Genomic DNA, 19,719 nt, shown 5'->3' on the forward strand with positions numbered 1-19,719 from the left:
ATATTATACGTACAAGTTATCGAGTGAATGGCGCACCAGGTGTGGCCAAAAACGCGTACTCGACAGCTAGATATGCACGCGTCGGACGCGTTTAATTGCAGCGGGGACGCGTCTGCACAGCCACTGGCGCGTACATCCCCAAGGCGGCTTGCCCACGACTTTTTGGGCAGGATATGTGTAGAAATATAAGCTCTTTTGGGTGTTTCTAAGCCAAATTGCAACTTTTGTTGGGATTATTTTCCCAAAATTCGCCCCATTACACGTATATTTGTTCTCTAACTTGGCCATTTCGAGGTATTACCAGACCTCCTCCCAACAAAATCTGAATTAAGGTGTACTTAACCCTATCATACATTTTTGACACCGTAGTACATGTGCTAAACACTACTATGGACTGTCGAGCGAGCTGCGTTCTGCGGCTTCAAAGGTATCACAGCGCATGCATCCTAAATAGGTAACCGATGCCTTTTTCCCGCGCGCCGTCACTTACAGCAGTTGCCCACCCTCATGTACTGTCAAGTAAGTGAACTACTTCACATCGGGGAAACAAATCATACAATCATGAAATTACTAGGCTGGCCTGTCTTTCAGTCCGACATACTGGCAAGGCAGGCGAAATGATCAGCACCTTATTTTCAGCAAGATTCACAAATGACGTACAGCAACACCCATTAAGTTCCGCTTCGTTACTTCGCCCCTACCATTCTTGTCCACCTGGACAATGTGTTGTAGACCATATTCAGGACCAACGGGAATAAACATGCGACCGTCGTTAGCGAGCTGGTCAATGAGAGCTTGAGGCATCGTCGGAGCAGCTGCACCGACGTGGATAGCGTCATAAGGCGCTGTGAAGGTACACGGCATGTGTAATGAGAAGGTTAGGGTTGAACGAACGGGCCAGACGCACCACCGGGAGGGTATCCTTGTCTTCCATCACCGCAGACCATCGTAAGCTTTCCATCAGCGGGACTAACTTCGTCACCCTTGGTCGTGTCGACGAATACTGTATCGTTCTTGAGGCCGTCTTTCTTAAGGTTTTCCACGCTCCACTGTACAAGCCTTGGCATGTGGTCTATGCCAACGACTTTGCCTTTCTTCTCGCCGTCTGGAGAGACGAGGTGGTGTAGAACGGCGCAGAGATATCCAGAACCGGAACCAACGTCGAGAACGCGAGCCCCGGGCTGAAGCTTCTCGGCGAGATGCTCCACAGCGTGAGCATGCTACGGGGACCCATGAGCTGCCAAGTGTTATGCAATGGGACTATGGCAGACCATATGCGGTGCTGAGATAGTTGCACCATCACCGTACGGTATCGGCCTGAAACAGAGTAAGGGAACATGCACGATCAAGCTGTTGGTTCAAGACAGACTGGGGCCTATCCTCGTATGCCGAACTCGGATCGGGCACATAATGTTTCCTATCGGCCTTCTTCATCGCCTAGATGACAGGCATTCATCGGAGCGAATAAAAGAATCGGAAGCTGTCAGCCTAGATGTGCTGGGCAGAACAACAGGTGCAGGACGCACAGCTATTACGCGTTCAGAGCTAAGAATCGTTCCGATGCCGTCCATGTCACGGAGAGTGCTCAAGTTGTTGATGAGCTCTTCGTTGGATCTTCCAGAGCAGCCCCATTCCCTCATTGTGGATAAAAACAAACGGCGGAGCACAAAGAGTCCCGTCAGATTGGTTGAACGTTGAAGGATGATGTTGAGTGTGATGCACTTGTGTATGCGATGACAGGCGATGACGAAGTGATGAAGTGGGATAGGAGCGTCGACAAGCCGGAGCTCGGCAGATGCCGGCAGTCTCGGCCAAGTCTCGGTTCCACAAACGTTCCAGCACAGCATTTCGACGCGAGCCAAATGGCGTGTGTCGATTTGCCAAAAGCGCCCGCCAAGATTTATGTTCACAACCCGCTTACATTTTTATTAGCCTCAGCGCACTTGTTGACTACAACAGGATGCGCTCATTTGAAACGTCTTCATCTTGGCCCTGCCCGTCGCGGCGCAGCATACCACAACGTTCTCCCTGTTACCAGTTAGAGCTGTGCTCCTTTATCTTTTCCTCTTCTCTGAGAATCTTCGCGCTTGGCTTTCATTGCGCATATATTCCCCCTAGGCCTCGAGTTCCGGCTCATTCGCTTCCGCTCCTTTCAACTCTCAACGTCCAACGCCCATGTTGCTAACAAATGGGTCACCTATTCTTCCCCTCCTAGGTACCGTCATCAACGTGAGCATCCCGTATCACCCCTGTGCTCTGTAAATGCCCTAACCCCACACGCTCGTATGCGTCCTGCAGTCTATCCTTGAGGTTTTCTTGATATGCTTGGCTGGCAACATCGCTGCCCGCAAGGGTATCATAGATAAGAATGTGCAACGCGTATGCTGTCTCCGTCCCCATCTGCAGCTTGACTTGCTGACCTTGACTTGCATTCCTTCTAGGCTCTTAACAAACTCAACGTCTTCATCTTCACACCTTCTCTTCTCTTCTCCAAAGTCGCGTTCTCTCTCAATCCAGGTATGGCCCGCTTTGTCTTTTGACGTGTGTACGCCTTCTAACATGTTATGCAAAGCGAAACTTCAGGAACTATGGATCATCCCCTTTCTCTTCGTGGTCGTCTCAGCTATATCAGGGCTTGTAGCCAATCTCGTAGGGAGGGTGTTCAGGCTGAAGCGGTCGCAAAGGTGCGCATACACTCAATCATTCATCTTCCGTTTGTGCAGTAGTCGCTAATACGGTTTGCAGGAACTTTGCCATAGCCGCCTCCATGTTCATGAACTCCAATTCTCTGCCAATTGCCCTCATGCAGAGCCTAGTCGTCACTGTCTCTGCACTCCGGTGGGACCAGGATGACGAAGCAGATGCGATGCTCGGACGCGCCCTGACGTACCTTGTTCTGTTCAGCACGTTAGGCATGGTGGTACGTGGCCTGTCACCGCGATAAGCCCTTATCTTCCCTAATTCATACCCGTTTGCTTCCGCAGCTTCGCTGGAGCTATGGCGTCAGCCTGCTCGCCAAATCAGACGAACCGGACCGCAAAGACCCCGCGTATCTGGATGTCGAACGCGCGCCCCAGCCGGACATCAACATCGTCGTTCACGGTCCTGAGACAAACTACGGCTCGCTGAACAATGATGGGCGCTCAGACTCAGACAGCGAGGAATCCAACTTCATATCTGATACCGGGCGAAAGAACGGGAGCGCCGTGCCGAATTCATATAAGCAACCTCACTCCAGCTACGCTTCAACGTCATCCTCGCTTCCCCACCTTCCTCCCACGTCGCCTTCAGAGGCAGGCTCACATACCCCAGAATCAAGCTCAGTCCCGGTGAAGAAGAGCATATTTGCTCCTCTCAAGCGCGCATGGCACGCAATCAACGGGTTCATGACACCCCCACTATGGGCGGCACTACTATCGCTTGTCGTCGCATGCGTCCAACCCTTGCAGCACTTCCTCGACCAGCACTTCCCGCCCGTCAAAGGTGCCTTGTCCGCTGCTGGCAGCTGCTCCGTCCCCGTGACGATGGTCGTCCTCGGCGCGTACTTCTACAACTCAGGCAGCAACGACGCTGGCAAATCCAGTTTCAGACCTGACAGAGTTGGAGTTGGTGCGAGTGCCATCAGCGCTCCCTCAGCGACTGGTCATGGCGATGATGAAGCAGTGGACGAGCGAACGCCCCTATGCCCCAAAGGCCCGGGACGCAGAGTGCACAAGGAGCGCAGCACGGGCACGCTTGCGAGCGTGCCGAGCACCAAGTCGATCATCAGCTTCTTCCAGGGCGCGTTCCGGCCGAAACAGCCGAAGCGCGGCGCCGTCTATCTCGAAGGCGACGAGGAGGCGGGGCGGAGCGCGCGTACAAGTGCAGAGACGTCTGAAGACGAGTCGGACGATGCGCTCGCACCCTCTGCGTCGCACGATCGCGATGCCACAGCGGTCGAATGGGAGCCGCCGGCGTCGTGGAAGCAAATCGAGACCCCCGACAACGTCGACAGGCGAGGCGAGGGCCGCACGGTGCTCGTGGCTGTGCTTTCGCGCATGGTGCTTGTGCCGCTTGTGCTTATACCCCTGTTTGCGCTGGCGGTGCAGTGGGACGCGCATGAACTGTTGGATGAGTACGTTCCTTCATCTCTCTTCATTCTTGTCTTAGTCATTTGAGCTGACAAATCTTGATGTTTTCAGTCCGGTATTCATTGTATCGACAATCCTCCTGATCGCGAGTCCACCTGCAATCACGCTTGCGCAGATCACGCAGGCAGCGTCGAGCGACGCCTTTGAGCGCCTTGTGAGCCGGACCATCTTTTGGAGTTATTGCATTGTTACGCCTCCGACCACGATCGTTGTCGTGATTGTTGGGCTTCTTATCGCTGGGTTGGCCTGAGGTGGTTACTTTAGTGGATAGACGGAATGTAGGTGGTGGACCTTCATCTTACATTGTATCTATAGCATATGTTTCTTGTTTTCAATGCGATAGATCATACAGTATATCTTCTAACGTTATGTTATTCCTGTGAGAGCACCTGGTCCTCTCAAAATGATACGAAGTTCTACTAGGAGGCGTGTTATCATATCCATGGCTCCGGAGTCCGGACTCATTATAATCGGAAGGCAAAGCGGCAGGGTTCAAAATATTACTACTAGCTATGCATCAGCAGCTATGCACGCATCTTATCGCCTACTTAATGATATGATAGAACCTATCAACCTCCCAACCTTTTTCATGCGATAATCCCTCCACAGCTCTTTAAACTGCATTACTTGCCTGTATAGTCTCCGTCTACTCCTGATCAACTCCGAACGGAAGCAGGCATCGATGAATGCGAATGCAGGAAAGTCTCCCGAGTAGAACGTCGCCGAGGTCGAGTGTGCCTGGACTGTAACGCCCGCCGTCCCACCACTCAGCTCAGAGGGCTTCGACTCGAGCCTATATCTCGCGAAATCGATCCACATCTCCGAGGTCGTTACCGCTGCCTCCATTTCGCCAGCCACTCCCGCCACCGGTAAGATCCATCGCAGCGGGCCGTGCTGGATTATCTCCCTCGAAACGTGGTTTAGGACTTTTAAGTCGCACATCCGGCAACGGAAGGCTTTGCATGTAGCCGATAGTGCAAAGTAGGTCGAGAAGGACATCCAGCCACCAATTATGTCGATAACCTCTTTGGGTAGGCGAGCTAGTGCATTGTTCTGTGGCTCCGTCGCCTCTCCAAATACCGTGAAGGACGGCATGTTTATAACGCCGTCTTCCGGAGGGGCAGGCTACCTGAGACTGATCCTCAGTACATGTCAGCGCAAGGCGTTGACATTAAAGTACTCACGCGTTCGGCCTCATGAACATCCAACAACCAAAGTCACGGATAATATGTTGTATCAGGTCAGATCCTCGAAGTCCTTCTCTGATACCGAACTCAATGGTCCTCATGGTTGAAGCGATCTTGATATTGTTCGCATGTATCCTCGACTAGGTTATGCACGGGAGGAAGCCGCGGCCAGTGTCTAGCTCTGATATGAACCAACGTTTCATGTAATAGGGAAGGGCCCTCATCTCTCACTTCAGTTCGCGAATTGACAATCTCGTATAGCTCGCCAGCGATGTCAAGCGAGGGTATATGCGGCACGTTCGTGTTCTGTGTCGGCAACGCGCTCATATCGACCTAAGCCTCCAGGTAACGGTAGCAGGTCTCCGAGACTAAGAAGTTTGGGTTCTCCCTCTAGTTGGTCGTGTGCGTGACGACATTATCCACCTTCTCTCCTCGCTTCCCGCTCGGTCCGATAGTGGACTCGATCTTTGAGAAGTTACCCGCGTCATAGTCGAACACGCGACGCGTCCGCACGCCAGCACTGGTTGGGATACAGTACTTCTTGGTCGATTCGTCCACTACGACTTTTGCATCGCCGTCGATGCTGTCAAAGTGACCAATAGCAGCACACCTAATGAAGCCAGTCCTAGCCCCTCAGTTCCTCCGGCCGCCACGCATCGCCTTCGACAAGCTCGAGGAGTTCTACGATAGCTCCTACTTCCTCCTCGTCCAGATCCGATAGGTTCGGTGCAATCGTCTCGGCGACCTTCTTGCATATGTCGAGCATGTCGTAGCCGGGGTCATTGTATACGTCCAGTGCTTTATCGGAGGGTGCGATGCCGCAGACGATGCAGAGGCTGTCGTACTGTCCCCCATGGTCGCAAAGAAGCGGAGTTCCGGAGAGCTGGGTGACTTACGTGCCTCCTTTTAGAGATTAACATGGGCGCTTGATTGAGACAGGTCTGATGGGATATTAAGTACTGGCTTGATTCTTAACAGGTGTTAGCAGGCGCCACTATCGCCCCTATTCGGTCCGGCCTGAACGTTTGAGGGACAACGATAGATTGGCTCTTCGCCAGTGCGATGGGAGGTCCATGCTCGGAGTTCGGGGCCGTTACTCCAAGTTGCGGAAGAGTTGCGGTGAGCCCACGGGAACACTCCGGCGCGCTGCTTAGCGCCCGCACAAGATACGCTGGACGCAGCTTACCACTAGCTTACCACCTCCTTTTGGCCAAAGCAGTGCGGGTGTGCTCCCCAAATAACTGAAACCTAATTATGGATAGAAGGTGGCGCGCCGGCATGTTCTGCACGTTTTGCAGAGCACTCTTATACTAGTCCTTACAGGTATCTCCTTGACGGTCGCCATATCTAAAGCCTACTGTGACATGGCTGCGCTAGGTACGTTGACTGGCCTATCTTCCCGGCGTCGTCTTATCCTTGTTCGCGTATTTCTTCAGGATCAAGCTTCAACCAGCAAGCAGACGAGGATGCATGGAGGAGACTCCACAGCCAGATCGCTCAAGGGGCAGAGTACAGCTCCTGCGAAGACCGTTCCTTCTCCCATTGTCTTCCAGGCACCCGCGTCGAGCTCTTGCAAACACTGGAGACGTCTTTGACAGGAGAAGATAACAAGGTCGTTTGGCTCTTCGGAGGGTCAGGCTCGGGCAAATCCAGTGTTGCGTATACCACTGCAGAACGTCTTCGTAGTAGAGACCAGCTAGCCGCAACATTCTTTTTCTCGCGCAAGGATACCTACAGGAGTGGTACCGACCGTGTATTCTTCACCCTCGCATACCAGATCGGCCTCCTTCACCACATTGCCAAAGCGGCCATCATCAAGGCCATCAGACACGACCCCGACTTACTCTCCCCTCACAAGTATCATCTTGATCAGTTCAACAAACTACTGGTTGAGCCTCTGAGAGAACTTCAGTTTGTATGGTCTACGAAAAGGGGGATGGTCTTCGATGCCGCTGATGAAGGGATGGCGAGCCATGGCAACCAGATCGGAGACTTGGTTCGCATGCTGGTCAAGCTTCTCCGCGACCCCACTATCCCTATTTGCAATATTCTCTTCACCAGCAGGATCTCTTCTCAGCTGCAGGCTCTCACAAGGCGCCCAATCATCATCGATCTTGTCACCCTTCAGCACGTCGAGTCTTTTAATGCTACCGAGGACATCAAGCTTTATCTTCAATACACCTTCGAAGAAATTTACTACGCACGCGAACTCGAATTTGTACATTCTCTACCATGGCCTCCCGCAGATACCCTCAACGTGCTAGTGGATCAGATCAAAGGGCAGTTCATTGTGGCCGCAACGGTATGTCGACTCGTCCGTGACGCACCCGACCCAAATGATTACTTGGATGTCATTTTGAGCATGTACAGGGGCGAACTTAGGTCCCTGGACCTCATCTCAGGCAGCATTGACTCGGTTTATCGCTACATCGTTGCCAACCCTGACGTTGAGGATCGGCAACTCGGTGTTGAGTATCTGGCAGACATCATTGCGCTCTCAAGCCCCCTATCACTATCTGACATCTGTAACCTGTTCACCACCGACGTCCGGAAGCACATCGCACATCTTTCGGCCATCGTTTCTCTCCCGCCTATGGACTCCCCAAGTTCTGTACAGATATACCACTCGTCCCTTCGTGACTATCTTTCAACTAGGTCTCGTTCTGGGGACTTTTACGTCGATCCAGCAGAGTCACACCGCCGTTTAGCTGGCTTATGCCTGAAACTCATGCGTCGACAGCTGAATCCGGAGATACGCGAGCAAAAAGGTGCATCCAGATTACATACACAGATATCAGATTCTGACCGCAGCGCGATGCAGCAATATCTGGCGCCCTACGCTACGCCTGTCTTTACTGGCCATATCATATTGAAGCAATGAGCCACAGCGCCGAAAATCAAGCCCTTGTCTTCCAGTTTATACAGGAACAGCTTCCCTTCTTTTTAGAAGCGTTTTCTTTGATGGGCTGCTTTGATCTGGCTGTCGTTCGCCTCACTGAGGCTTCTAGGGTAGTCTCAGTGAGTGAGGCCATTCCCTTCAAGCGTTGTGGTTATTGGTCTTATCAACAATCCTACCAGTCGTGGAAGTTGTCTCATGAGCAAAATACATTCCCTGCCGTTTTCGGTACGTTTATCATGGTCATTTTCGACTAAAGGGTTTGGCGATTAACGCTATGCGTCGATGCAGATGTTGTTACGAAATATCTCCAGTTGATCCCTGTTTATCCGATTTATCCAGGCGCGTCCGCAAAGCTGAAAAGTGTTGATTAGCAATTAACAGATCACCACAGCTGTCGCCCTTTCTCATGCGTCATTTTGCCTAACGGACCCAAGGTACGTGGAGAGGCGATCGCTGCGCACTTCAGACGCTGACAGCTAAAACCAAGTGCCTTGTCCACGCTCAAAGACACACTTGACGAGGTGATAGACCGACACAAATATGATGGCCCGCTTTCATGGCTCCTTTGCCACGCTCATATCAGGGCAGAGTTCCACAAGGTCATTGACACAACGGTCTGTTAAACATTTCGTCTCTTTTCACTGCGGGCACGGTACTGAATTTAGTTGAAGCTACGTATACAGCCCGATAACGCCCGTTGCAGACATATGTTCTTTGAGACATGCCCACCGGCTGACTGTGATGTTGCATCCCTTGCCTTTCAACTTTCCTCTATCTTTAAAAGTTACGACAATGTGATAGACTTCTTCTCACAGGAGGATCAAAACGCGCAAACATTGGTGGATGTTTTACAAGCCGTGAGTCGTAATCTCAACTATATATTGTGGATCCTCCAGACATTTTACTACGCTTTGTGTTTCAATTAGGTCCGCATCCGTTCGACGATCGATGCAAGATCCCAGCGCATGTTTCGTTACGGACTGATACAGCTCGCTGCCAATTCAGGCCGCTATGCTCAATGTCTACAGCTGCGCAATATCAATATTAAATGGGAAATGCGTCCAATTGGACATGGCGGTCTTTCAGCCGTCTACAAAGGAAATATTGAAACACAGCCGGATGTACAGCTCGCTCTCAAAGTCATACGCATGTCCGATGAGTCTTATTCAAAAAGGAACCTACAGGTCGGTAAACCCCTTGCAGTTTTTCTCAGTCATAACAGTGAGAACCTCGTTTAAGCAGAAGTTTGCAAGTGAAGTCACAGTGTGGAGCCAGCTTCGACATCCCAACATTCTTTCATTCAGTGGCGTATTTCAGGGAGAAGGGAGAAGGGAACTCTACACTATCTCGCCGTACCTCAGTTACGGTAATATCTGCAACTATCTGGAAATAAACCCCAGTGCAAACCGGACGCTCTTGGTACGTAGTTCGGCCTTCCGTTGTCAAGCGGTATAATTCCCCTTACTTCCCTTTAGGCGTTGGATGTTGCGCAAGCTTTAAATTTCCTTCATGGCTGGAGTCCTGAGATTGTACATGCTAATATCAACGGGGTAAGTGGCAGCAGAGCGAATTTGGTTACTATTTGGTATACTGAGTAATAAAAAACAGTCCAACATTTTAGTATCAGATACCGGACGAGCATGTCTCGTTGATTTTGAGTCCACCACCGCAAAGGACCGTCCCCTTGATGCTGTCACAATGTCCGCAAAGGCCTGTCTCGTTGGTGAAGACGACGACATGACTTCCGAGTTGTCTAGCATTGCATGGATGGCACCGGAGATTTTCGACGAAGGTACTTTTGGCAGGATGGTGTTCACCACAAAAAGCGATATGTATGCTTTCGGCGGAGTTTGCTACGAGGTCAGGTTTCTCTGTTTGTGAGATTTGGGTACTGATGAGTTTCCGCCGGCCCTTTAGCTATTCTGCGGCAAAACACCGTTTCGTGGTCTGAGAGATGCAGTTATCATCTTTCGTATACTTCGAGGGCGCACCCCCGACAGAATCGATGGCCCCCACGTGGACGACAGCGTCTGGGCATTCATGCAGCAATGCTGGCGCAAAGAACCAACGGAAAGGCCCACCGCTAAGGAGGCGGTAGAGTTCTTCAAGGCTCGAGTGTTGGACTCCGGAATGAGCATTGAGCCGGCGGAAGAATGGGACTACTCCATTATGGACGAAAACTTGAAGCAGGCAGAGCGGTTCCTCTATCTTGATCCCCATCCAACGCCCTGTGGTTCAAGCTCCGGCCAGGAAGTACTTACGTAGTCGTCGACTTCGTTGCCCATGTTGTGCGCTCCTGTTAAACGTACTTACATGTGATGATGCGTCGATCGATATGTGCGGCGAATACGATACGGGTAGAAGTAGCACTACTTACGATGAACGTTACGATAGGCCCAACGAAGGGCACAATGTCTGATAAATCCATGCATTCGCATATACTACACTAACATTAAGTCCGATGATACGAATTTCTAAGGGGTAATCGAAAACTCAATAAACGAATATGCACATTCAGTGCACGGGCAGGGGCGAAGCTGACTGAACGAGCCCAATATGACGGCCGGCGCTTAACTCGAAGGCGAGGACAAGCTCCGCATGAGCATCTTCATCGCTCCGGCCTTGTTGCTGCCGCCCGTGGCGTGCACGACAAGGCGCGCGATGACCTCTCCCTGTAATATGAAAGATAACGTCAGCGCGTAGAAGGTTAATTGCAAAACGAGACAACGTACGAGCTCGACAAGAATCGCAGCCACGATAAGCCTTAATAAAAATCGAGCGTTAGCAGAGCGCCCGAACTGCGGGTGAGCAGAAAGAAGAGCGCACCAAATCACAATCCACGTTATCCGCTCCATCGCATTATTATTAAGATGATCGTGAATCGCATCCAACTGCACACCAAAAATAAACACCAAACCCTCCTCACACAAACGCGAAACAGCCTGTGGCACTCACAAAATCACTCGCCACCCCCAACCGCTCATTAACCACCGCCCCCCTCTCGCCCACCTCCATATACTCCCTCACACTCTCATACAACCCGCGCATACTCGCCTCCGCCCAGAACAGCTCCGGCACATCCAGCACGTTGCTCACCAGATTCACGTCCCGCCGCAGCTTGAACAGGCGCCCGGTGAGCTTGAGCGCGTCGGCGCGCGAGAGCTTGAGCGACCCGGACGAGGCGAGCTGGCGCGGGATGGAGACGGTTTGCGGGGCGGAGAGGACGGAGGTGAGTTCGGATTCGTAGTGCGCGAGGAGGGTGGACTGCGCGATGGCGTGTGCGACGGAGAGGGTGAGGAGGTGTGAGGGGGATTTGAATGCTGTGTGGGAGGGTGTTAGTTTTAGAAGTTTTAGATGGGCGTGGTGGGCGTACTGAAGAAGTCGTTGTAGATGCGCGGGTACGCGATCTCTGAGTCGTACTGCAGATAATAATCAGCACCTCCGCTGAGAGTGGTCGAGATGGTACCAGCTCACCGCATAATGACACTCCTCGATCTCCCAGTCGTCCTCTTTGATCGCCCGCCTGAGCGCGCCCGCGCCCGTAATGTCCTCGAGGACGGCGTGCTCCTGAGCCTCGTCGAATCCGAAGAGCACGACAACACCGTACGCGAAAAACACCGCCTCGGCAACGTTCGCCGGATCGTGCACGTACGCGCCCGCCTTCGCCTTCGCCGCCTCCAGCGCCTTCACCTCCTTCTCGCGATGGCGCTCCTCCAGCGCCACAGGCGGCGTGTCCCGGAAGTGCACCTCGCGGGCGGCGTGGTCAGCCGCAACAGGCAGCGCGGGCTCGGTGCGCGTCGAGGTCGGGCTGAGCGTCCGCGGGACAAGCTCGACATCATCCGCGGTGACGCGCAGTTCGGCAGCAGGCGCAGACTGCGGAGACGAGGAGAGGGGGATGGGCGGGCGCGGGAGAACCTGCGTGCGCTCGCTCTCGGCGTCGCTCAGCAGGCGGTCTGTTTCGTGCTCTGCGTCCGTCTCCAGCTCGGTGTCTGGCTCGCGCTCGAACTCCGACTCGGACTCGATGAGCCGGCGCGCCTCGTCCACGAGCCTGTCCGCCTCGGCTTCTGCGTCTGTCTCGGAGTCCTGCGCCCCGTCGTGGGGGTGGTGTGCGTCCTGCTCGGACTCGTAGAAGCGCTCGGCGTCGCTCTCGCTCTCGGGCATGTGCTGTGGGGGCAGGCGGCGGTCGCGGTGGGTCTCGGGCGAGCCAGAGGTCATGTAGCCGTCGTCGGCGGTGTAGGCGCCTTCCTCGGGGGCGGGGGCGAAGTATGAGCCCTGGTAGCCGTTTTCCTCGGCCTCGGAGAGGCGCGTCATGAGTGCGCGGGTGACCTTTTGCGGTGCGGAGGAGCGTACGTTCGCGGAGGAGTAGCCGGGGAGGAGGGGGAGGTGGTACATCTGCGTTGTGATAGTGGCATGATTATAAACGGAGAGATGGTAGTAGCTTTGGAGGTACGTACGACGTACATGGCCTCGTCGAACACCCGCGGCGAGACGTTGTGCTCCCTCTTCAGCCATCCAGCGAGATGCTTCATTCTCAAGCTCTCGGCGACGCAGTACGCCGTGATCCTTCGAGCGCCTGCACGCCTCCTCTCGTCCTTGGACATGCGCTCCGCGGCGCTCTTGGGCGCCGTCACGCGGACGCCGGCGTCCGTCTCATAGCCCAGCACATCTTCATCTGAGCCACCTTGGCCGTACGCACGCAGAGGCTTGGTCTGAGGCGCAGAGGGGAGGACAACGTGCTTGCCGGTGGTCTTGGATGAGCGTTGTGCCTTGGCGGCGGTGACACCTGAGAGACCGGCGACAGAGGTGCGGCGTGCGCCCGTGGAGGGCCTGGAGGTCTTGGAGAGGCTGCCGACAGCTGAGCGGCTGCGTGAGCGGGTTGTTGTGGGGAGGAGGGGCTGGCTCGGGGAGCGGAAGGCAACTGGGGGGCGGGACGTCATGGTGGCGGTCACTCAACCGTTCGCATTGGCGCCCGGTGAGCTCGCCGTGTCGGCTATTTCCCGGAAAAACTTTGGTCACTGTCAGAAAAGTTGGAGATACTTTATGCTTCGGATATTTACTACACGACGCATTGTCGACATCATACGTCGCTGTGATTTATTTAGTGTTGGTGTAAGAGACCGGCCTCCGCTCGGGAGCCGTCTGCAGATCAACGGGAGTGAGCAAACGTAGGTCCATCAAGAACAGTTCTAGCGTCCTTGTCGGAAAACAGATGTAAAAACATAGGACCGTGGACATCGTAGGGCAGGTGGGAAGGGTACACGAGGGCGATGTAGATAGATGATGGATGGCTGGCAGGCGTAAGATGCTGTTAGATGCCATCCTCAGCTCGACCTGCCCTTTCTCCTCCCCATCCTGATCTCCATCTCCATCTCGTCCTCGTTCGTCGTCGTCACTGCGCTTTTTCGAGGGCCACTCATACAGCGCATTTTACCTAACATACCCCACTTCTGGCACGGTGGCAGTACTTCCAACCCCGTTAGAAAAGTTATAGCCTCGTCACATCTTCGCCTCATCCCACCTGTCCCTTTCCACCCATAATCCACTTTTCCACCTTTTGACGCCCGGAAAAGGGTCTACGCCCGATATATGGCCACGCTGACAAGAGACAGACACCTGGAGTCGGTCAACCAGGACCATCACCCCGACTCGTTGGCCGCGTCTGTCCCCGCTCCCTTTCCCTCTACCTCTGTCCACGAAAATATTTACCACGACGACCTTCTCGATGAGCTAGCGGAAGAGCAAGTCGACTACGGTGCGCCGGCTCCGAATGGTCACCTCAATGGCAATCTGCAACAGCCAGGGAGCAGCTCAGAGCGGACGACAGAGGAGCAGTCGGCACACGGAACGGGAACATGGGTACAGGTAAGTCTCATTGCCTCGCGTTTCCTTTCCCTGCCCTCCCACTCCCCAGTTTTCCTTTTCCTTCCATCCATCACCGCAAGGCTCTGCGCTAACGTTCACGTTCCCCGCAGTCTGATTCTGATATCTCACCCTTCATCAGCGCGGTACAAAATTCGTGCTTGATCACACTCAACAACCTCCTCTCAAATACGGACCACCTCACCACCCGATGGCAGCCCATCGTGCCCGACAGGCGCCACTCTGCACCCGTCGCGCCCTCCGTGTCCGCGCCCGCAAGCTCTAGCACCCTGCAGCCCCTTGCACACTCAGCGCTCCACACCATCGTTCAGAATCTGCGCAACGGCAGCCAGGACCAGGAAGCCGAAGTCGTCGCCGCCTCAACAGACGACGCCTCGCTGCTCTTTGAGCTGCGCGAGCGCGTGGACGTCATCGCGCCCACGCTGGAGGAACACGACGCGCCCTTCGCAGCCGCGATCGTCGCCCTCCTCACGGACCTCCAGCGCCTGGCCGACTCCCATCCCCATTCGCAGTCTCTCGACCTCCCATCGTCACCATCACATTTCATCCCGTCGTCAGACGCCATGGCCGACTTCCGCAGACATCTCAGCGATCTACAAGCGCGGCGCACCTCGTCCACTGTTAGCCAACAAACCCAAACGGCAGCGAGTTATGCGCCGCAGGGCGCCGCACTGTGGGAGTGCATAGACCGCGACATGGAAGCCGTAGCCGCGCTATGCAAGACCCGCTCCGACTCCATGGCGCCTCCGCAGCCACATCCGAGCCACGAACACGAACACCTCCCCCCGCACTACGACGACACCTACGACGCGTTCGAGACGCCCCCCGAGTACTACGCCGGCGACACCTACACCCGCGCATCGTACGACTCCACATCCGACAAAAAGTCGCTCGCCACCCCGCACTCCCCCACGCACTCCGTGTCGATGTCGTCCGTGATCGCGAACGAAAAGATGCGGCTCGACTTCGACACAATGGCGCGCGCGATCGACAGGCTGTACTCCGTCGCGCCGCAGCTGCACAATCAGCGGGTTGAGCTCAAGCGCGCGAAGCTGGACGAGATGGAGAACGCGCGCCGTGCGGTCGGGCGGGCGAATGGCGGGCTTGTTATTTCTTCGTGGAACGCGGTTGTGGATCCCAAGGGGAAGGGAAAGAGGAAGGAGTCGGATGCCCATGCCCATGTCCACGCCCATGCCCATGTGGAGGGCGCGGAGGGGCGGGAGCCGGAGGAGCTGGAGTTGGATCGGATGCTCGATCTGCTGGGCAAGGCGAGCGCGCGCAAGATGGCGGATCAGACGGTCGTCATGGATGGCGCGCGCAAGGTGCGGATCGAGAGCGCGCAGAAGCAGTATCAGAAAGAGGTGCGTGTCGTTCCGTCAACGTCGCGTGCTTTAGCTGACAGACGCTCCCCTCCCTTCCTCCTTTCTGGATCCTTTCCTCGCACAGCGCAACGCCTTCGTCGAGCACGTCATGTCCAAGTCCGGCGCGGGGCGGCTTCACGGGCAAGACGCCGTGCGTGCACCGACAAAGATGCAGGTGGAGCAAGGCGCGGACGTGGCCATCTCGCTCCCCGAGTTCCTGCGCGAACCGATGCCCGCGGCAACGCGCACGATGGGCCGGGCGGTGTCCGGTTCGGGATCGGGGGCGGGAACGTGGTCGGGGTCGGGGTCGCCGCTGACGCGGGAGAAGGAGGCGGCGAGGAAGGGCTCGCCGCCTGTTTTGGCGAACACTGGCGCGAGTGCGAGTGCTGGCGCCAGTGGCAGTGGTTGGACGGTGGGCGGCGGACACGGACACTCAAGGCTGCGCAGCCGGAGCATGTCGGCGCCGTCGATGGCGTGGTTGCGCCCGTCGTCGCGCTCGGGGAAGCGCACGCCGAAGAACGGGAGCCGGCCGACGTCCGCGAGGGGGCTGATGCCGGACGAAGCGCGGGCGCCGCCGGCTGCGCTGGACGTGTCGTTCATCGCAGAGTACCACGAGACGCTGAAGCACATCCTCATCTTCGTCTCTGTGTCGAATATCCCGCCTGGATCGCCCATCGAGGCCGAGGTGCTCCCCTGCACACCCGGCGAGGCACACCAGTCGACAGACAGCGCGACGGCGACGACGAGCTGGCTCGTCGTGCGCTCCGGTACCGCGTCGTCCCCGCCTCTGCCTCTCCCCGTGCGCGTGCCCCCGTCCCGTCCTGTCGTCTCGGTGTCAGAGCACCACTTTGAGCTCAAGCTCAGTGTCCCCTCCGGCTCGGGCTCGGGATCAGGCCCGGGATCAGGGTCGGGCGCGGGCGCGGGACAGGGCTTCGCGGAGCACGACGACCCGCCGGCGCTCATGAGCGCCTCGCACCTCTCCCGCGCCAAACCCACATCCTTCGCATGCGCATCGTGCTCGCTCCCGCTCGTGCACCCGCCTCCACCCGCCTCTGGTTCCACCCCTAATTCCACAACAGGAGGAGGCGGCGGCGGCGGCGGAGGCGGAGGGCAAGGCGGAATAGCGTACAGAGACCTGCCGTCGGAGCACTGGGAGGAGCTCGTGGACGCGTGGATGTGCCACGCGGACCAGACGCTCAACGAGCAGGTCGCGCGCACGGGGCGCGACGGGTTCTGGCCGACGGGGCCGGGCGTGGCGCTGGTTGGCGGGAGCTATGTGCTGTTTCATGGCGGGGTGGTTGCGTGTGGGAATTTGGCAGCGGGGGATCTTGAGCCGGTGGGTTTTGGTTGCTTCTGCGTCTGTCTTTTTCTTTCTTTCTTGGGGTTTGCGTTTTTTTTCCCTTCGTTTTTTCTTCTTTTGCTTTGGTGTTACACCGGACGATCAAGAAGACCGACGCTGGCTCCACTACCAGCGGCCTCACCTCGTCGCGCGCCACCGCGGCGCCGTATCGTCTGTGTCTCCGGACGCTGTGTTGCGCCGAAGCCCCTGGCTGGTTTCGGTAGCGCCAGCGCGCCGGTGCGCTGCGGTATGGTTGCTCGTGTGGGGCGTCGTGGCGGGGCGGCAAGCGAATGCTTTTGGTTGATACAAAGCGTCCTAGAGCAATTGGCGTCGTGTTCCTCTTTGGGGGGACGTGCGCGCCAGGTCACTCTTTCAAACAACTCTCGGTGCGGAGGGCTATGTGCCGGGGGCTACGCTTGAGGGCACAATCTTTTCTTCTTTTCTTTTCTCTTTCACTCTTCTCGCCTTTCTTTGCGTTTCTGGTAGAATATGTTAGCTAATACACCCACTTCAGAAGGGCGACGATGACCGACGCCTGGTCCGGTGCCTCTGCGGTGCAGTCGTAGGGCGGGTGCACGACCGCCACACTGCGGACGGCTCGTCCGAGCGCATGTTCCGCCTGTACAAGTACGCCATCCGCCCGATCACTCCTTCAGCTGGGTGCGTCCCTCTCTCCCCTTCCCTTCCCCTTCCCCTTTCACGCTAACGACCTCTCCACACACAGCCTGACTAAAGTCCCCCTGTCCGCATTCGTCCTCGAGGACATGCTCGAGCACGTTCGCGCACACGCGACGTACCGCTTCGTGCTCTTCGACGAGGAAGAAGAGCGCCCGCGGATGCTCGTGTGGCTCTTCAAGCCGCGCATCCGGCTGTCGTATATGCTCCCCACGCCGTACTTCCTGCGCAAGAGCGGCGCGATCGACGCGAGCAAGGTGCTGTACAAGATCCTGGGGCCGGCTGAGCCGGCCGTCGAGCTGACAGAGTGCGTTGTTTGTTTCGTTGTTGAGTTCGTTCGTTCGTGAGTTTGGCTGACGGTTGGGTGCGTGTTGCGCGTGTAGGCTGCTGAACCGGTATCCGGGCTTTCCGCAGGCGGAGCACCTCTATTACCCGCTGGGTGTGTGTCGCAAGCTCGCGGGCTTGCTCTCGGAGAGCAAGCACTCGTACCCGCAGAGCATGCGGAGTATGACCGGGCTCGATGTCGGGTGGCTCCACCGCGCTTAGACGTCGTCTTTTGGCTTTCTTTCGCCTTTGCCTTTACACATCGCCAGTCGTTCCATTTGCCGCAATATTCTGGCATGCATCGCTTCTGCAATTACAACCACATCACACGCATGCCTATTTGGTTTGGAAGATGTTTCTTCATTCTCTCTTTGTCTTCCCTTGTGCATCTTGTTGTGTCAACTCATCATCCGTGTAAATTATCGCATGTACCATGACGGATATTTCTGAGGTGCAATAGAGGTAGCTAGATGGTTTCTCTAAATGTATGGAGGGAAGATGCTATTACGATGCCCAAAGCACGAACTTTCACAAAGCGTGACAAGGGGATATGTGCCCAAATCGTTTATCCCTCGTTGGCCTCGGCCTCTAGTATTTCGCGCTCGAGCCGCGCTCGCTCAGCCTCGCGCATGCGAAGTAACGTCATCGACTCAAAGTCGAGGCCGGTGGGTGGAGGCGCTGACGGCGCTGACGGCGTCGTATCAGGCTGGATTACAGCAGCCGTTAGTAAACCAGGCTATCGCTCTACCGAATGTAAGAACTCACAAAGGTACTCGGGAATGAGCTGAACGGCGCGGATGATGACGATGATAACGAGTGCGGTGATGAGCTTCTGGGCTTAGAGGAGCCGTTGGCGCCATTGAAGGGCGGTGGCGAAGTGCTTTCCTGCGCTGGAGCTGGAGCGGGCGACGACGCTCCCTTCGGCTGGCCGCCCAGCGCCCCGCGTTTCCGGAGCCAGCCCAGTATTGGAGGCTCAGATCCACCCGCCCATGCGACCTCCATATCCAGTAGAGTGTTTCCAGTGACGGCGGCGTAGGCAGAGGCGAGCTGGGCGAACGGAACGAGCGCGGTGACGATCATCGAGCCTTCTTCTCCTGCGCCTGTGTCTTTCGCCTTCGACTTCTTCTTCTTCGCCTTCTTCGACATCACCACCGAGTCCTTGTCGACCGCCCCGATCCTCGAAACGTGCGCAGCGAGCGCCTCGCCCGTGTCCAGCTCAGGATGCTTCTCCGCCGCGTACTTGATCCGCACCGTCGTATCCAGCGCCCCAAGCGGGGGCGGCACATCCTCTTCCTCTTCCTCCTCCTCCTCCCTCTCCCTCCGCGCCTGCTCTCCAGCAACAGCCGACGCCCGCTCGCGCTCCTCGCGCAGCCTCTTCCCCTGCTCCATAATCCTATCGTTCTCATACTCCCGGCGCTGCCTCTCCTCGCGCGACACCCGCGCGCGCTTCACCGCCTGCTGCTCGCGCTCCTCGAGATCCGCAACCATCTCGCGGCGCTTCTTGTCGAACGACGAAAACCGCGCCTTCTTCGCCGCCTCCGCGCGCAGCTGCGCGTCGAGCGCGAGCCGGCGGAGGGGGTCGAGCAGGAGCGCGGAGGCGAGGGTGAGCTCGTGGAATTTCTGGGCTGTGGGATGGCGTTGATATTGCCAGTGTCACTGTCAGAGCGGGTCGTTCGGGTAGAGCGAGGGAATTCTGTGCGTACCGGCTTTTGGGTCATTGCGATTCTATAGAGAGGGAGAGGGAAATGAGACGTATGGCTTGTATAAGGTGAGGATACGTACAGACCCTGTCTGGATGGACCTTGAGCGAGCGAGAGCGGTATGCGGTCCTGATCTCAGCTTCAGTCGCCTGATCAGAGACACCGAGGAGCTCGTAGGCATTGGGCTCCTTCTCTGCTGGTGTTGGTGCGGACGCCATGATGTG

The 19,719-nt window shown here is 56.2% G+C and overlaps 7 protein-coding genes across 7 annotated transcripts; 4 read left to right on the plus strand and 3 right to left on the minus strand.

The window, feature by feature from the left end:
- Positions 1-311: 311 nt before the first annotated feature.
- CONPUDRAFT_127851 (protein-L-isoaspartate O-methyltransferase) lies at positions 312-1,778 on the minus strand. Its single transcript, XM_007773180.1, has 6 exons — positions 1,527-1,778; positions 1,370-1,437; positions 1,272-1,317; positions 908-1,220; positions 661-845; positions 312-600 (listed from the first exon to the last, which is right to left on the minus strand). Exons 1-6 carry the CDS (start codon positions 1,638-1,640, stop codon positions 571-573), a joined length of 756 nt encoding a protein of 251 aa, XP_007771370.1. The 5' UTR covers positions 1,641-1,778; the 3' UTR covers positions 312-570.
- Positions 1,779-2,037: 259 nt separating this feature from the next.
- On the plus strand, positions 2,038-4,705 carry CONPUDRAFT_108121 (uncharacterized protein). The gene is made up of 7 exons (XM_007773181.1): positions 2,038-2,229; positions 2,299-2,379; positions 2,442-2,517; positions 2,573-2,684; positions 2,746-2,920; positions 2,985-4,114; positions 4,182-4,705. Exons 1-7 carry the CDS (start codon positions 2,176-2,178, stop codon positions 4,378-4,380), a joined length of 1,827 nt encoding a protein of 608 aa, XP_007771371.1. The 5' UTR covers positions 2,038-2,175; the 3' UTR covers positions 4,381-4,705.
- Positions 4,706-5,707: 1,002 nt separating this feature from the next.
- On the minus strand, positions 5,708-6,237 carry CONPUDRAFT_156310 (uncharacterized protein; the record flags this gene model as incomplete). The annotated part of the gene is made up of 3 exons (XM_007773182.1): positions 5,708-5,900; positions 5,971-6,161; positions 6,214-6,237. 3 exons carry the CDS (start codon positions 6,235-6,237, stop codon positions 5,708-5,710), a joined length of 408 nt encoding a protein of 135 aa, XP_007771372.1.
- Positions 6,238-6,935: 698 nt separating this feature from the next.
- On the plus strand, positions 6,936-7,214 carry CONPUDRAFT_28344 (uncharacterized protein; the record flags this gene model as incomplete). Its single annotated transcript, XM_007772890.1, has 1 exon — positions 6,936-7,214. A coding segment is annotated over one exon (279 nt), but the record flags the coding sequence as incomplete, so codon positions are not given.
- Positions 7,215-7,679: 465 nt separating this feature from the next.
- On the plus strand, positions 7,680-10,481 carry CONPUDRAFT_91785 (kinase-like protein; the record flags this gene model as incomplete). Its single annotated transcript, XM_007773183.1, has 12 exons — positions 7,680-8,085; positions 8,139-8,335; positions 8,396-8,441; positions 8,505-8,555; positions 8,608-8,650; positions 8,704-8,830; positions 8,888-9,073; positions 9,143-9,400; positions 9,459-9,635; positions 9,692-9,766; positions 9,825-10,076; positions 10,134-10,481. The coding sequence occupies 12 exons, from the start codon at positions 7,680-7,682 to the stop codon at positions 10,479-10,481; spliced, it is 2,166 nt and encodes a 721-aa protein (XP_007771373.1).
- A 152-nt stretch (positions 10,482-10,633) lies between these two features.
- Positions 10,634-13,153, minus strand: CONPUDRAFT_127862 (DUF155-domain-containing protein; the record flags this gene model as incomplete). The annotated part of the gene is made up of 7 exons (XM_007773184.1): positions 10,634-10,888; positions 10,949-10,979; positions 11,043-11,107; positions 11,172-11,536; positions 11,590-11,635; positions 11,691-12,608; positions 12,671-13,153. 7 exons carry the CDS (start codon positions 13,151-13,153, stop codon positions 10,787-10,789), a joined length of 2,010 nt encoding a protein of 669 aa, XP_007771374.1. The 3' UTR covers positions 10,634-10,786.
- Positions 13,154-13,391: 238 nt separating this feature from the next.
- CONPUDRAFT_138644 (uncharacterized protein) lies at positions 13,392-19,689 on the plus strand. The gene is made up of 11 exons (XM_007773185.1): positions 13,392-14,078; positions 14,218-15,178; positions 15,302-15,457; positions 15,543-16,161; positions 16,183-16,793; positions 17,311-17,456; positions 17,521-17,778; positions 17,855-18,501; positions 18,561-19,420; positions 19,499-19,520; positions 19,582-19,689. The coding sequence occupies exons 1-8, from the start codon at positions 13,984-13,986 to the stop codon at positions 18,015-18,017; spliced, it is 3,009 nt and encodes a 1,002-aa protein (XP_007771375.1). The 5' UTR covers positions 13,392-13,983; the 3' UTR covers positions 18,018-18,501; positions 18,561-19,420; positions 19,499-19,520; positions 19,582-19,689.
- Positions 19,690-19,719: the final 30 nt, after the last annotated feature.

Source organism: Coniophora puteana (assembly GCF_000271625.1).
Source record: "Coniophora puteana RWD-64-598 SS2 unplaced genomic scaffold CONPUscaffold_10, whole genome shotgun sequence".
In the NCBI taxonomy this organism is placed as follows: Eukaryota; Fungi; Basidiomycota; class Agaricomycetes; order Boletales; family Coniophoraceae; genus Coniophora; species Coniophora puteana.

Coding starts and splice junctions, on each gene's coding strand:
- CONPUDRAFT_138644 (XM_007773185.1), top strand. CDS start 13,984: ATGGTCACCTCAATGGCAATCTGCAACAGCCAGGGAGCAGCTCAGAGC. Junction 15,179..15,301: donor TGGAGAACGCGCGCCGTGCG/GTCGGGCGGGCG, acceptor GCCCATGTGGAG/GGCGCGGAGGGGCGGGAGCC. Junction 15,458..15,542: donor AGAAGCAGTATCAGAAAGAG/GTGCGTGTCGTT, acceptor TTCCTCGCACAG/CGCAACGCCTTCGTCGAGCA.
- CONPUDRAFT_127851 (XM_007773180.1), bottom strand. CDS start 1,640: ATGAGGGAATGGGGCTGCTCTGGAAGATCCAACGAAGAGCTCATCAAC. Junction 1,438..1,526: donor GCTCTGAACGCGTAATAGCT/GTGCGTCCTGCA, acceptor CCTGTCATCTAG/GCGATGAAGAAGGCCGATAG. Junction 846..907: donor ACAAGGATACCCTCCCGGTG/GTGCGTCTGGCC, acceptor GTACCTTCACAG/CGCCTTATGACGCTATCCAC.
- CONPUDRAFT_108121 (XM_007773181.1), top strand. CDS start 2,176: ATGTTGCTAACAAATGGGTCACCTATTCTTCCCCTCCTAGGTACCGTC. Junction 2,518..2,572: donor CGCGTTCTCTCTCAATCCAG/GTATGGCCCGCT, acceptor TGTTATGCAAAG/CGAAACTTCAGGAACTATGG. Junction 4,115..4,181: donor GCGCATGAACTGTTGGATGA/GTACGTTCCTTC, acceptor TGATGTTTTCAG/TCCGGTATTCATTGTATCGA.